Source organism: Puma concolor, chromosome B4 (genome assembly GCF_028749965.1).
Source record: "Puma concolor isolate L17-30 chromosome B4, mPumCon1.1.hap2, whole genome shotgun sequence".
NCBI classification, from domain to species: Eukaryota; Metazoa; Chordata; class Mammalia; order Carnivora; family Felidae; genus Puma; species Puma concolor.
In genome coordinates, this window is record NC_141673.1 from 64,009,375 (window position 1) to 64,021,671 (window position 12,297).

Here is a 12,297-nt window from a genome sequence, read left to right on the forward strand (position 1 = left end):
AGATCAGAGGGACGTACCCAGTGCCAGTAGTAACTAAGTGGCTGGAGGGGTCCTGAGGAAATCTCTGGCAGGGAGCTCCTATCACAGGACAGCCCTGGCACTTTGAAAACTCTGAGGCACCGGGTTTGATACGCTACAGTTAGTTTATTGGAAACACAGAGTGAAACGAAGACAAAGGGGCTGGCAGTTACGTCGCTGGGTTTTCAGAAGCTTCTGCAGGCAGCCCTGCAAGGAGATGCTCTTCCCTCCCACAGCCATGGGCCTCACAGAGTTACAGGAAAACCACCGTCAGTGTTCCCCACCTCCCTTCCACAGGATCCAGCGCACTGGCAGATTCCCAGGAAGTGGAGACAGGGAGAGTCTAGGGCCTGCCCTGTCCCGCAAGCTTAGGTGAGGGAGTCGGGCAGGACGAATGAATCCAGCAAACAACACAGAAGGCAGAAGAAAGGATGAATCCTCAAGATGATAAATCCACTACTAGGAAAGGCTACGGAAAGAGGCCAAGGTGCCGCCCCAGGTGCACAGGGCTCAGGGCGCCCGGGGGGTGGCGCGCAGAGGGAGCACCCAGGGAGGATGTGCCGAGGGTGCACACCCGGCGACTGGTTGTTGGGGGCGGGCAGCTGGCGGTCGTGGAGCAGCGGCGGGGCGATCGGGGTCGGGCCGGGCGGAGGGGGACGTGGCTGCGCGCTAGCAGGGGCGCCACGGCCTCTTAGCACTTCTTACAGCCCACACTGCAGGCCCCGCACGAGTTGGTGCCCACCACCACGTTACCGCTGCAGGGGGCGCTGCAGACGCGGCTGGTGACAGCAGGGGCAGCACCTGAGGCGCAGAGATCGCCACAGACGACGCCACCGCGGGAGCTGCTGACACCTGCATGGGAGGGGGAGGAGAACGCATCAGGCACGGCCACGGCCAGGCTGCTTGGGGGTCGCGAACACGCCCCTCCCAGAAGTCTTGGGCCCCCCCCACTGACGGGAGCAGACAGGAAGGGAAGAGCTACTTACAGACATTCACAGCGCCGACGCCCTCGCACAGCCTGTTGGGAAAGGAAAAGAGAGAGGTCGGTGTCATGGGCCAGAGGCGACAGCGAGGTCCGTGCCCTCCTTCTGGGCACTTGTTTTGGGGAAGGGGCTATAAACGCGCCAATCGGGAAGCCGGGGTAGCCCAGCCGCCACGAGGGCTCTGGAGACAGAATGCCCATTGCGCCTGGCTGGCTAGCAACCTCAGATTTGCCCTGCCCTCCAATCCACCTGCCTCCTGATCGGGAGTATCTACTCCTAGATCCCCTGTGAGGGTGGAATCCAGGGACCCGCTTAAGGGCTCCGTGCCTGCCACGTGGTGAGCAGTTCAGACCTGTCGGCTGCTATGATTGCTGTTGGTTCCGATTGACTTGTAAACGCATTCGAGGAAGTGCAGATTTAAATTCCTAAATCTGGTCTGACTGCGGTCACTAGAACGTGGGCCTCAAGAGGGCAGAACATTTTGTCTTGTCTTTTCCCCACTGAAGAATCGACAGTGCCTAACAGTGTTCGGCCAATAAACAACTGTCGCATGAATGAATGGGATTTTAGGGCCCATTTAGAACAGGCTGTCTCCATGAGTTCCTTCATTTGACGGGTGGAGAAAGCGAGGCCCAGGGAGAGGAAATAACCGGTGATAGAGGCAAGGCTATAATTTTGGCCACCTAACTCCACTCAACCCTCATTCCCTTCCCACACAACGCGACTCCTTAAGGAAAGGGAACGGGCGTCCCTCTGGTTGCACCATGGCAAACGGTTGACAAAGTCAGCTTCAGGTGTGGGGAGAATTTTTGCAGTCCACCACCTTCTCACCCCATGCCCAGGGTTCATAGAGGACCCACACCAAAGCTTCTGAGTTCCCCGCCCCCACGAGCCCTATGTGGTGGAGGGCTGGACTTCTCAGTTTCCAAAGCTAACGCTAGGCCTTCCAAACTCAATGAGATACTCTTCGCTGTGGAACTGTCCGCTAATGAAACTTCCCTGACCAACCCAGGGGCAGCATTCTGGGAGTGTTGTATACATAGGAAATGGTCAGCCGCCCTCCAGCCCTGCGACCTCCAACACTAGCAAAAAGCAAAAATGCCCAGAGCAGGACACCGCTGCCTCAAGGGACAGGCCCCTGCTATCTGTCCACCTTCTGCCCCACCTACTGCAATGGACGACCACTTAGGGCGGCCCACTGTGCTTACAATACATAACTGTGAGTTGATAAAATCCCCCACTGAGTCAGTCATTACAGGATAAATACGAACTCCCGAATGGGGCCAAGGCCAGCCTTGACACAAAAGCTAGATGCTGGATTATGTGCAACCAAGGCCAGGAGGGGAAAGACACGTTCAAGAGAGGGTGGCTGAAAGCCCAGACTAGGATTCTCGGGAAAACAATTACTAGGGCCTGACTCCTGGCTCTGAAAGGCAGATTTGCAAAAATACCAATCTCATATGAGCACCTAAGTGGGCATGACTGAATCAAAGGAAGCTAGAAACAAACTGAAAGGACTTTCTCAAATTACCTGTAAAGATGCAGGATGGGGAGATTTGAAAATGGGAGTCCAGTGATGCCAGAGGGCACATGGCACGCTGGGAACCCAGGCAGGGCTGGGAGAGAAAATAGGCTATTGTACCCACCTCTGCTCCTCGCCCTCCAGCAGCCGCCTGTAGGTGGCGATCTCGATGTCCAGGCCCAGCTTGGAGTTCATCACCTCCTGGTACTCCTTGACCAGGCAGGCCATGTCCTGCTTGGCCTTCTGCAGGGCGGCCTCCAGCTCGGCCAGCTTGCAGCGGGCGTCGCTCAGGGCCGCCTCGCCCTGCTGCTCAGACTGGGTCACCGCGGTCTCCAGCTTGGTGTTCTGGGGCCCAGGAGAGAACAAAGTGGGTTATGGTCCTGGGTGTCTCGGTCCGTTTCCCTCATGTGTCCAGTCTCTCCCCTCCCGCAGCTGGGGACACCCCAAGAACAGGCCTCTCCCCTTCATTAACGGAGTCCCCCTGAGGGACCACAACCAGGGACATGAGTCCTGCAAATGGGCTGGATCATGAATGGTGAGAGCCAGTCGGGGCACACACTGCCTGTGTGGCCCTGGGGAGGCCCCAGGCGACCCGTACCTGACACTTGGCATTCTCGACCTCGGCGGTCAGCCTCTGGATCATGCGGTTCAGCTCGTTGATCTCCTCCTTGGTGCGGCGCAGGGTCTCCCCGTGCCGGATCACCGTGGCCTTCATCTCCTCGCACTGGGGGGAAAGCAGAGGTGCTCCTGAGGCTCAGAATGGAGGTTCCCACCCATTCAGACACCACAGATGGTTGGGAGGTTGTACAGTGCTCAGCCTGTGCAACTATACATGGCAGCCCTGCCCAACAACTATAACCTAAGAGCTCTCTGCCCTTCTGTCACCATCCTTAGGGATCAGAAACCCCATACAGAAGAGGCCTTCTTAAGTGTATACCGGGTTTCCCCCGTGCTGTCATGTCTAAGAGACAGGTGTCCTGTGCCCCTCACCTTGCTGCGGTACCAGGACTCGGCCTCAGCCCGGCTGCGGCTGGCGATGTCGTCGTACTGAGCCTTGATCTCGGCCACAATGCAGTCCATGTTCAGGTCCCGGCTGTTGTCCATCTTGACGATGACCGAGGTGTCTGAGATGTGGGCGTGGAGAACGCGGATCTCCTGCAGATGGTGGGGAACGTGTTTACACCCCAGCCTCACCCACCACAATGTGGACCCAGTCATCTCAGCCCTTATCTGGTCTCTACCCCAGCTCCCACTACAGCCTCATGGACTGCAGCCCCCACCCAACCCAAATCCATGGCCAACTCAGTCCCAGGCCCCAGCCCCCTCTTCTAGGCTGGCTGCTTCTTTTCGACCTGGACCACAGCCCCTCACCTCCTCATACAGGCGCCGCAGGAAGTTGATCTCCTCGATCAGGGCTTCCGCGTTGGCCTCCAGATCTGACTTGCGGAGGTAGGCACAGTCCACATCCTGGAAAAATGGGGTGTCTGTGAGCTCAGAGGACCCCGGTGCTCACTACCCCAAACACTCCCCTCTCTTCTCTCCCATTCGTGGAGGCCAAGGGAAAGGACTCCCACTGTTCTCTTCCCATGCCGTCGCCATACTTTCTGACCCGCCTGGGGTGGGCTTTGCAACCTCCTGCCCTTCTGAGAACAAACCCCTTTGTGCCTGAGATGGGCCGCCAGCCTTTCTCTCCTCTTATGGTCCCAGCTCTGCTTCTTACCCTCCCTATCCCAACAAGCCTGCCAGACTGACTCCCTGCTCGCCACCTCGACCCCTCCCTGTCCCCTGGCAGTCCTCCAAGACCACCTGGTCACTCCGGGTTCAGCTCCATCCTCCCCAATACCCGGGGACTGGGCCCCTCCTGTTGGTCAGACTTGCCCCAGTGCTAGACAGGACGCTGTCCCTCAACAGAGAGACTGGAGCTGCCCTGCCTCCATGGGGTCCCCGCCAGAGACCACAAGTTCTAAAGCACAGTGGGACATCCGCCGGTCAGCCCAGCCATCCCTCGCCCCAGGGCAGGGTGCTAATGCACAGTCCAAGGTTCTTGCCCTTCATCGGCGACCTGAATGAGCCTTCCATGACCTGACCCCTGGGATTTCCCAGCCCGATTGGGCCAGGTCGTGTACCCCACGCGGAGGTTGAGACCCTCTGGGTCTCCCCAGGAAGAGTCTGTCATTCCGAGATCCCTGGTGTCTGTGCTTCCGGATCCCACGTCACTCACCTTCTTCAGAGCCACAAATTCATTCTCAGCTGTTGCTCTCAGAGAGACTTCCTCCTCATACCTGAGGCAGAAGAGGGCAGAGAGGGAGGTCAGGGAAGGGCAGGTCTCACCAGAGGCCGTCTCCCTTTCACATCAGTGGAGGGGGCAGTATTAGTGAGCTCCCAAGAGCTGGAACGCAGCAATTCCGCTGTCTCTGTTCTGTCCGGTTAGATCTGGAACGGGTCTAGGATCCTGTCTCGACTTTAAATTGAGGGGTCCAGAGAGCTAAGGTGTGGGACCTCCCAGCCCCGTTCCCACAGCTGCCGTGAGGTCACCTTAGGAGGCACATAAGGACTCAACCCCCGGCCCCATGCTAGGAGAGGACAGTGTCACCTCTGGGGCAAGGCAGCCCCAGCCTCCCCTCATCTGGCTGTCCAACCTGGCTCAGGTGTGGGGGCCTATGACACCCATCCCCCATCGGCACTCAGCACCCCAGGCAGTGGCACACCCGGGGCCCCGGGGCCTGTGAGCCCCGAACCACCAGACGCTCAGGTGCTACGGGTGGGAAAACTGAGAGGTCAGTCAGCAGGAGGCAGCCAGGGAGCCTGCAGAAGCCTCCTCCCCACGGGGCCTGGGGGACAGCCTCGGAGAAGGGAAGGCTGAGTAGGGGACAGAGAGGTCTCCTGGGGGCATCCCGGCCCCACCCTGAGGCAGGCATCTGGGCAAGAGTGGCGCAGCTGAGATGGCCCTGCCGCGCAAGTCCCCGGCCTGCATGGCCCCTCGTCCTTCTGGAAAATTCTTCTCAAGTCTAACCCAACGGGCTCTAAGCCAAGTCCATTTCCTGTGCCCAGCGTCACTCCGGGCCGCACTCACTTCTTCTTGTAGCCCTCCAGCACCTCCTGCACGTGGTTGAGCTCCGAGGCCAGCCTCCCGCTGTCGGCCTCCACGCACTCGGCCTCCCGCCTCAGCGTCTCGATGTAGCCCTCGAACAGGGGCTCCAGGTTGCTCTCGCAGCACTTGCGGTTCTGGTAGAACTGCCACTTGGTCTCCAGAAGCTTGTTCTGCTGCTCCAGGAAGCGCACCTGCATTCAGGGTGTGGGGGAGGGGTCAGACGGCTCTTGGTGTCCCGAAGCCAATTTGGGGTGGGGCTGGGGTGATTGCTTTAGGGGCAAACTCCCAACCCTGGAGCTCAGCAGACATTGGCAGAGATGGGCAGTGGGAGACAAGGTGACTCCTGGATTTCCCTCCTGTGATCTCTGTCTGGATTTTCTCACTCAGGGATGGGAGCAAGGGGCTGGGCAAGGTCAGCGTCTGCTCTCAGGTAAAGTGAGTTCTCCAGACCTGGTGAGTCCAGGTGGCATGTGTATTCTGGAGGCAGGTAGAGGTCTCCGGTTGGCCTCTGGCTCCCCCTGTCTCAGTGCCCAGCCTGAGTGCTGAGCATGGGTGGGCTACAGGAAGGGTGTGATCAAGGACAGCCACCCACTGGCTCACCCTGCGGGCCTCTTCCTATTTCTTGTGTCCATTTTGGTGTCTGTCTGTGTGCATGTTCTGCCCTCTTCCTCTGACAGGCCAGTTCCAAGCCTGTCCTTGTGTCTCCGTGGGGACCTGCCTGTCTGGACAGAGGTTGCATATAATGGCAACACTATCAAATCAGGAGCCTCTGCTCTGTATCCTGATGTCCTCGGTCCTCATGTGGCCTGGGTGTGTGTCCATTTCGTCCATCAGAGCGGGAGCTCACCTGGACCTCCTGTCTCCTGCCCCTGACTGTCTTCAGTGCCTAGCCCAGGACCCGAAGGCTCAGGAAGGGTGTGATCAAGGACACCCACCTTGTCGATGAAGGCAGCGAACCTGCTGTTGAGACACTTGATCTGCTCCTTCTCCTCGTGCTTCACGCACTGCGCATTGGGGTCGATCTCCAGGTTGAGGGGCGTGAGGAGGCTCTCGTTGACCGACACGCTGGTGATGCAGGGCGGGCTGGGGCCGCACACGCCGCCGGAGCGGTAGCCGAAGGTGCGGCCGCAGGAGCCGGCGCGGAAGCCGCCGCAGATGCTGTGGCTTCCGAAGCCGCCGGTGAGGCCGCGGTAGCAGGAGACGCCGCGGTAGGGGGCGGCGGTGATGCAGCAGCGGCCGGGCCGGGGCCCGCAGGCCGACATGCAGCTGAAGGCGCGGCCAGCACAGTAAGATCCACAAGTCATGGTGCTTCTTGGGGCAAGGGAGGCTCTGAGGAGGGAGACGTACTAATGGAGGGTACGGTGACTGAAGTGTTCAGGTCTTGGACATCTTTGGGCCCTTTATATATGCGGGGAGCCTAGTGCGTCCACGAGTTAGGAGCAATTAGATGTCTTTATTGGCTTGGGTTGTTTAGCTGCTTTGGCTCCTCCCTTATGTGCTTAATTGAGGGCCAGATGCGGCCAGATGTTTATGGCCTTTTACCCAAAACTGCACAATGTTTATCTTCAAAAGGCCAACTCACCTCTCTCACACCCTCCCCGTACACTACTTTTACGCATTTGGCGGAACTCTTGGATTCGATGATGGGAAGCAATGAATCAGATTAGAATGGAGGGAGGAGAAAGGCGGGGCTACAGCTCCTGTACCGCCCCATTTCACAAAGCCGCCACCGCTGTCCGTGGTGCTGATTGGACCAGCCTTGGGACACTGGGAGAATGTGAGATCTACAGAAGATGATGTGAAATTTGGGGTGCGCTTGGTGGTGTCCCTCACACCGATAGCCCATATCTGCCTGGCCAAAGCCCCAATACCCCCATGCCAGCCCCCAAAGCCCTCACCCACACCTATCAACATATTCTGTCTCTATGACTCTCTCTGTCCCTCTCTCTCACACACACACACACACACACAACCCACTCACATACTGGCCTTGCCACCCATAATCTCTCTCTCACGCGCGCGCGCGCACACACACACACACATACACATGGACACACGCTCATTTGTTCATGTGTACACTCGCCCATCTCAGTTTGCACACAGACCAGTCCCGAGGCCAAAACATGAGACCGTTCTGTCCAGCCTATGCTAAAGAGGAGGCATTCCCTTCCTCAAAATCTTCCATGGGGCCTAAGGGGACACACAGTGGCTCACTGGCTTCAGGAATGCCCAACTATTTCCAGCAAGGCTCCAAGAAAAGATAAGCATGTCTGGTTTTCATCTCAAACTTCCATTTTCCTCTAGGGCCCAGAAAGCATGGGGTAGACACTACTGTCATGAGCTGTATAGCATTTCACTCAGAATATAATAGAATCAATCTAGACAGAGCCATCAGTAGGGCATCCAGCCCCCTGCCTCCACCTCCCCCCTCCCAGATCTGTGCTGCTTCCTATGCTATACCAACCCTGTAACCCCCTTCCCTTTACAGCAGTTTGTCAGTAATCTTGGCAGATGCCAAAACAGATCCATGTTGGCGTGTGCTGCCTGTAGTGTGGATAGTGTGGGCCTTGAACCCAACAGGGCTGGATGGACATCAAGGCTCTTCCATGAACAGCTCTGTGTGATCTGGGGGCAAGGCACTTCATTCCTCTGCGAAATATATTAAGTCTTTCCTTCCAGCACTGCCTGGGAAAATTACAGAGATGTCCACATGCTCATTAAACTCCAGAACACAGTACATATGTGTTTTATTATAATCATTAAGAAGCAGGAGGCTCTGGGGCAGCATTTTTTTCAGAGTTCACATTGTGGCCCACTAATAGAAGCAAACAGAATTTTAATGAAGTAGATTAGAACAAAATCAAGCAGAGTGGAATAGAAAATAGCAGAGTGCATCATATGTAGTAAAAAAAACATTTTATTTCCTTTTTGTCTCAACTGTATGTGGTGTGTATGTATGTGTGTGCTTCATGACTACATAAAATCATTTCTTAATATGATTGAAAATAAAAAGTTTAAATACATCGCATATCAGTTAAGCACACAGACCCAGATTCCAAACTGCTTAGTTTCAAAGTCCAGCCCTGCCACTTTCTAGCTATGTAACCTCAGGTAATTACTTAACCTCTCTGTACCTCATTTCATGATTTATAAAATGGGGATAATAATATCCACCTCATAAAGCTGTTGTAAGGATTAAAAGAATTAATCCATGTAAAGCGTTTAGAACAGAGCCTGACACTCTAATTATGTAATCATATTTGTAGTTGTTATTGCTGCTAATGCTGCTGCTGTAGATATATCAGCAGGTTTGGTAGAATGTACCTACCCACATTCTTAAACCACCAATGTAAAATCCCCACTAATGGTGTCTATCTTAAAGGACTAGTAAAAGGATTAAATTGTACATGAACAATGCTTAACACAGCACCTGGCACATAGCAAGTGCTCAGTAAATGTTATCTACTATTATTATTCTACTATGATTTCAGTCCAAGGAACAGGGAGGACTTGAGACCTTTGGCCATGGTTACTTCTTTTATCCTGGAAGAGAACCCAAAATCAAACGCCCCTCCTTCAATCCCCACTCTAGACCAACTGCCCCCAGGGAAGTCCCAGGGAGGATCTCTCCTCTTCGGCAAAGGGACAATGTCAGCAATCCTTAGGCAACTATACTACTGGATGAAAAGAGGCTTGGACAGTCCCAGAAGTCTGTTATCTATTAATAATTCATAAATTTGTATTTCTAACTTGGCCTTAACAGACCACCAAAAATCCTCAGCCATAAATCAATGACATACTCACTTATCTTGCTTCTTTCCTGATCCTGAAGCCCCCTGATTGGTTAGTAGCCTGCATGAAGTTGAGGGTGGGGGGTATGCCACCCATCCAGGTACAGTGGAACTCCAAAGAGAGCAAGAGAAGTCAGATTTTCACTGCAGCTGGACAGATGGAAATTGGAGTTGAGGGAAACATCCCAGAAGGAGAGCAGATAGTCGTGATATCCTAAAAAGGTGCTTGCATTATATCTCCCATTTAGGGAAGTTTTATATAAAAGAGAAAAACCCTTTATTCTGGAGTAGCCACGGTGTTTACAGAAACAGGGTGAACAAAAAACCTTCATATCAGGAGATTAGAGGCTCTTCTTTTAGCCTAAGTGGATCTTGTTTCAAGGGATACCTGGAAAAAAAGGGGCAAATCTGGTGGTTTTAACATTAGGAAGTTCTTGTTCAAGCTTCCCTTCAGTACATCCTTCTCCTGTGAAGAATGTTGTAAGGCAGATTCCCCCACATGGATGATGGGTTAGATGAGATAACATCTTGCTGGGGAATTCAGGGTTTCTGTGATGGCTACATCTCTGCCATATGCTGAAGTCTGTCTTAATTTTGGAAAAAGGGAGGAAGGCACTAAAAGAAAAAAAGAGACATGGATTCTGAAGTTCCCAATCTGACTGGGAAGACAGACCCACATTTGTGAGAAAGGCTGGAAGTCTGAAGAGGGCTCCTTTTCAGCTGTATCATCAGATGCTCAGAAATGCAATGTCTACTGAGACTGCCTATTCTTTTTTTTTTTTTTTATGTTTTAATGTTTATTTTTGAGAGAGAGACAGAGCATGAGCATGAGTGTAGGAAGGGCAGAGAGAGAGACACAGAATCCAAAGCACCTCCAAGCTCTGAGCTGTCAGCACAGAGCCCGAAGCAGGGCTCGAACCCATGAACCATGAGATCATGACCTGGGCCAAAGTCAGATGCTTAACCAACTGAGCCACCCAGGTGCCACTGACCGTGCCCATTCTGGGGCAACGTAGAATGCAGCTAGTCTGATGCGAAAGGTAAGAAAGGCCCCCTGGAAAGGGTGACAACAGATGCCAGTAAAGAGGCAGTTGGGGCAGTATTGGTGTAAAAAGTGTGCATGGAGGTTTTCAGAGAGTGGACAGTAGGGAAACTTGGAGGACCTTGTGGGAGAGGCAGAGATAGTGAGATGCTGTGACAGAGCCCACTGAGGCCGAGCCCTCAGAAGTAGGGCTAGTCGCATCTCTGGGATTCTGCTTCAAAACTACAAGGTGGGAGGCAGCCTGTAGGTTCCACATCTGGAGGATACCAATACATCTGCATACCAGGCTTGCAGGTATCTAAGGGGCTGTGCCCTTTCTCACCTTGCAGCTCATACTTTCTGTTCACAGAAAGCAGGTGCAGGCCAAGTTTCAGTGAGGGGAGTTGAGGGGTGAAGGAATGGCTGTTTACATAACACTCAGGCTGTATACGAGGGAGTTGACCCTAGGCCAGCCAGCAGGCAGGATGACTGGATTAATGAGTTGAGAGGCCCAAGTCAGAGTCCTGCCTTCTAAGCCAAGTCAGCCTGGGACAGTGGCCAATTATCCGTTAGAATTCACCAGAGGAAGGCGGGGCCAAAGGCTCTTGTGGACTGCCTGGGGGAATGGGGAAATGAAGACTGACTCAGGAACTCTGCCCTTGATGAAATCCATCCCACTAAGCAGGCTGAACCCCTGCATCTCCTCAAGCCCTTCCCTCATCTCTCCCAGTCTCCCCTCCCTCCCATACTCTTCACGCCCCAGATGGTCTATGTCCTTCCAAGTAGCCCTAGAGAGCAATGGTCTAAGATCTTCCCTTCTCTAAGGGAGAAGGATCTTCTCCCTTCTTTTCCCTAGAAATCCACCTCCCATCCACTTCTCTTTTTCCTTCCCCAATCCTACCCTTCAGTCTCTACTTTGCCCCATGGCTTTCAAGATTCTTGCCCTTGTTGGCTGGCTTTCCCAACCACTCTCATCATTGTTCAGTTCAAGGACTTCACTTTGGTCAAGGACACATCTACTCACTTCATTCCTCCTTCAGGCCCCAGCCAGGAATGTCTCCCTACCCATCCCCCACTCCCAGGAATGGCTGCCCTCTGGTCTGCTACATCTGATCCCCACCCCACCCTACCAGAAAGCTTTGCACAATTAACGACCAAGCTTTGATGGTTCCATTACTCAGCATTTAATAGGCAGCTGGCATTCGTTGCATTCATTCCACAAATATTTATTGAGCACCTACTATGTGCCAAGCCCTTGGAATAGATCCACGAACCAAACACTTGTGCTCATTGGTGTGTTGCAAGGTTTGCATTTTTGTTCACAATCTGCATATGTGTCCAGCTTTTCTCTTAGAACTGGAAGTTCACCACAAACAAGGGTGAGCTCTTCTCTATCCTCTGGCCCTGAAGAGGGTCCTGGGGGAAGGGATCAGTGAGAGTGTGTGTTAATGTGCTATATACCAGCACCATCTATTGTGTAATACTTCTAACGATGGTAGAGGGGCAATGAGATAAGCTCATCCCTTCCACTGGGATCAAACATACCAGCAGACTCTGAGTGCCGGCTTTGCCACTAACGACACAAACTGAGCAAGACTCTTAACCTTCTAGGCCTCAGTGTCCTCACCTGACACCTGCATCAGAGGGTAATTGTAAAAATTAAATGCTTTAGTGCATGTTGGGCAATCAGCATAGCATCTAGTAGGAGGTAAGATGAACATCAAGAGATGTTATGATTTTTTAAATTTGGAAGAAGACTCATGAAATGGCTTTCGACACTAAGCATATACCTACTTGCATATTTTTTTTAAATAACCACATACCCTAGCAAAACCCTTCCACAGATATGCCAGAAGACACAGAAAGAATGT

The 12,297-nt window shown here is 53.5% G+C and overlaps 1 protein-coding gene across 1 annotated transcript; it reads right to left on the minus strand.

Annotated features, from left to right (window-relative positions):
- Nucleotides 1-124: 124 nt before the first annotated feature.
- Nucleotides 125-6,986, minus strand: LOC147579156 (keratin, type II cuticular Hb6). The gene is made up of 9 exons (XM_086713322.1): nucleotides 6,550-6,986; nucleotides 5,597-5,805; nucleotides 4,745-4,805; nucleotides 3,895-3,990; nucleotides 3,514-3,678; nucleotides 3,122-3,247; nucleotides 2,648-2,868; nucleotides 1,005-1,036; nucleotides 125-870 (listed from the first exon to the last, which is right to left on the minus strand). The coding sequence occupies exons 1-9, from the start codon at nucleotides 6,916-6,918 to the stop codon at nucleotides 710-712; spliced, it is 1,440 nt and encodes a 479-aa protein (XP_086569448.1). The 5' UTR covers nucleotides 6,919-6,986; the 3' UTR covers nucleotides 125-709.
- Between the last annotated feature and the right edge of the window lie 5,311 nt (nucleotides 6,987-12,297).

Excerpts from the sequence above, each read along its gene's own strand:
- LOC147579156 (XM_086713322.1), bottom strand. The coding sequence starts at position 6,918 with ATGACTTGTGGATCTTACTGTGCTGGCCGCGCCTTCAGCTGCATGTCG. Across the intron at positions 3,679-3,894 it reads TGCGGCGCCTGTATGAGGAG|GAGATCCGCGTTCTCCACGC; the intron begins GTGAGGGGCTGT and ends CACCATCTGCAG. Across the intron at positions 871-1,004 it reads CGTCGGCGCTGTGAATGTCT|GTGTCAGCAGCTCCCGCGGT; the intron begins GTAAGTAGCTCT and ends CCTCCCATGCAG.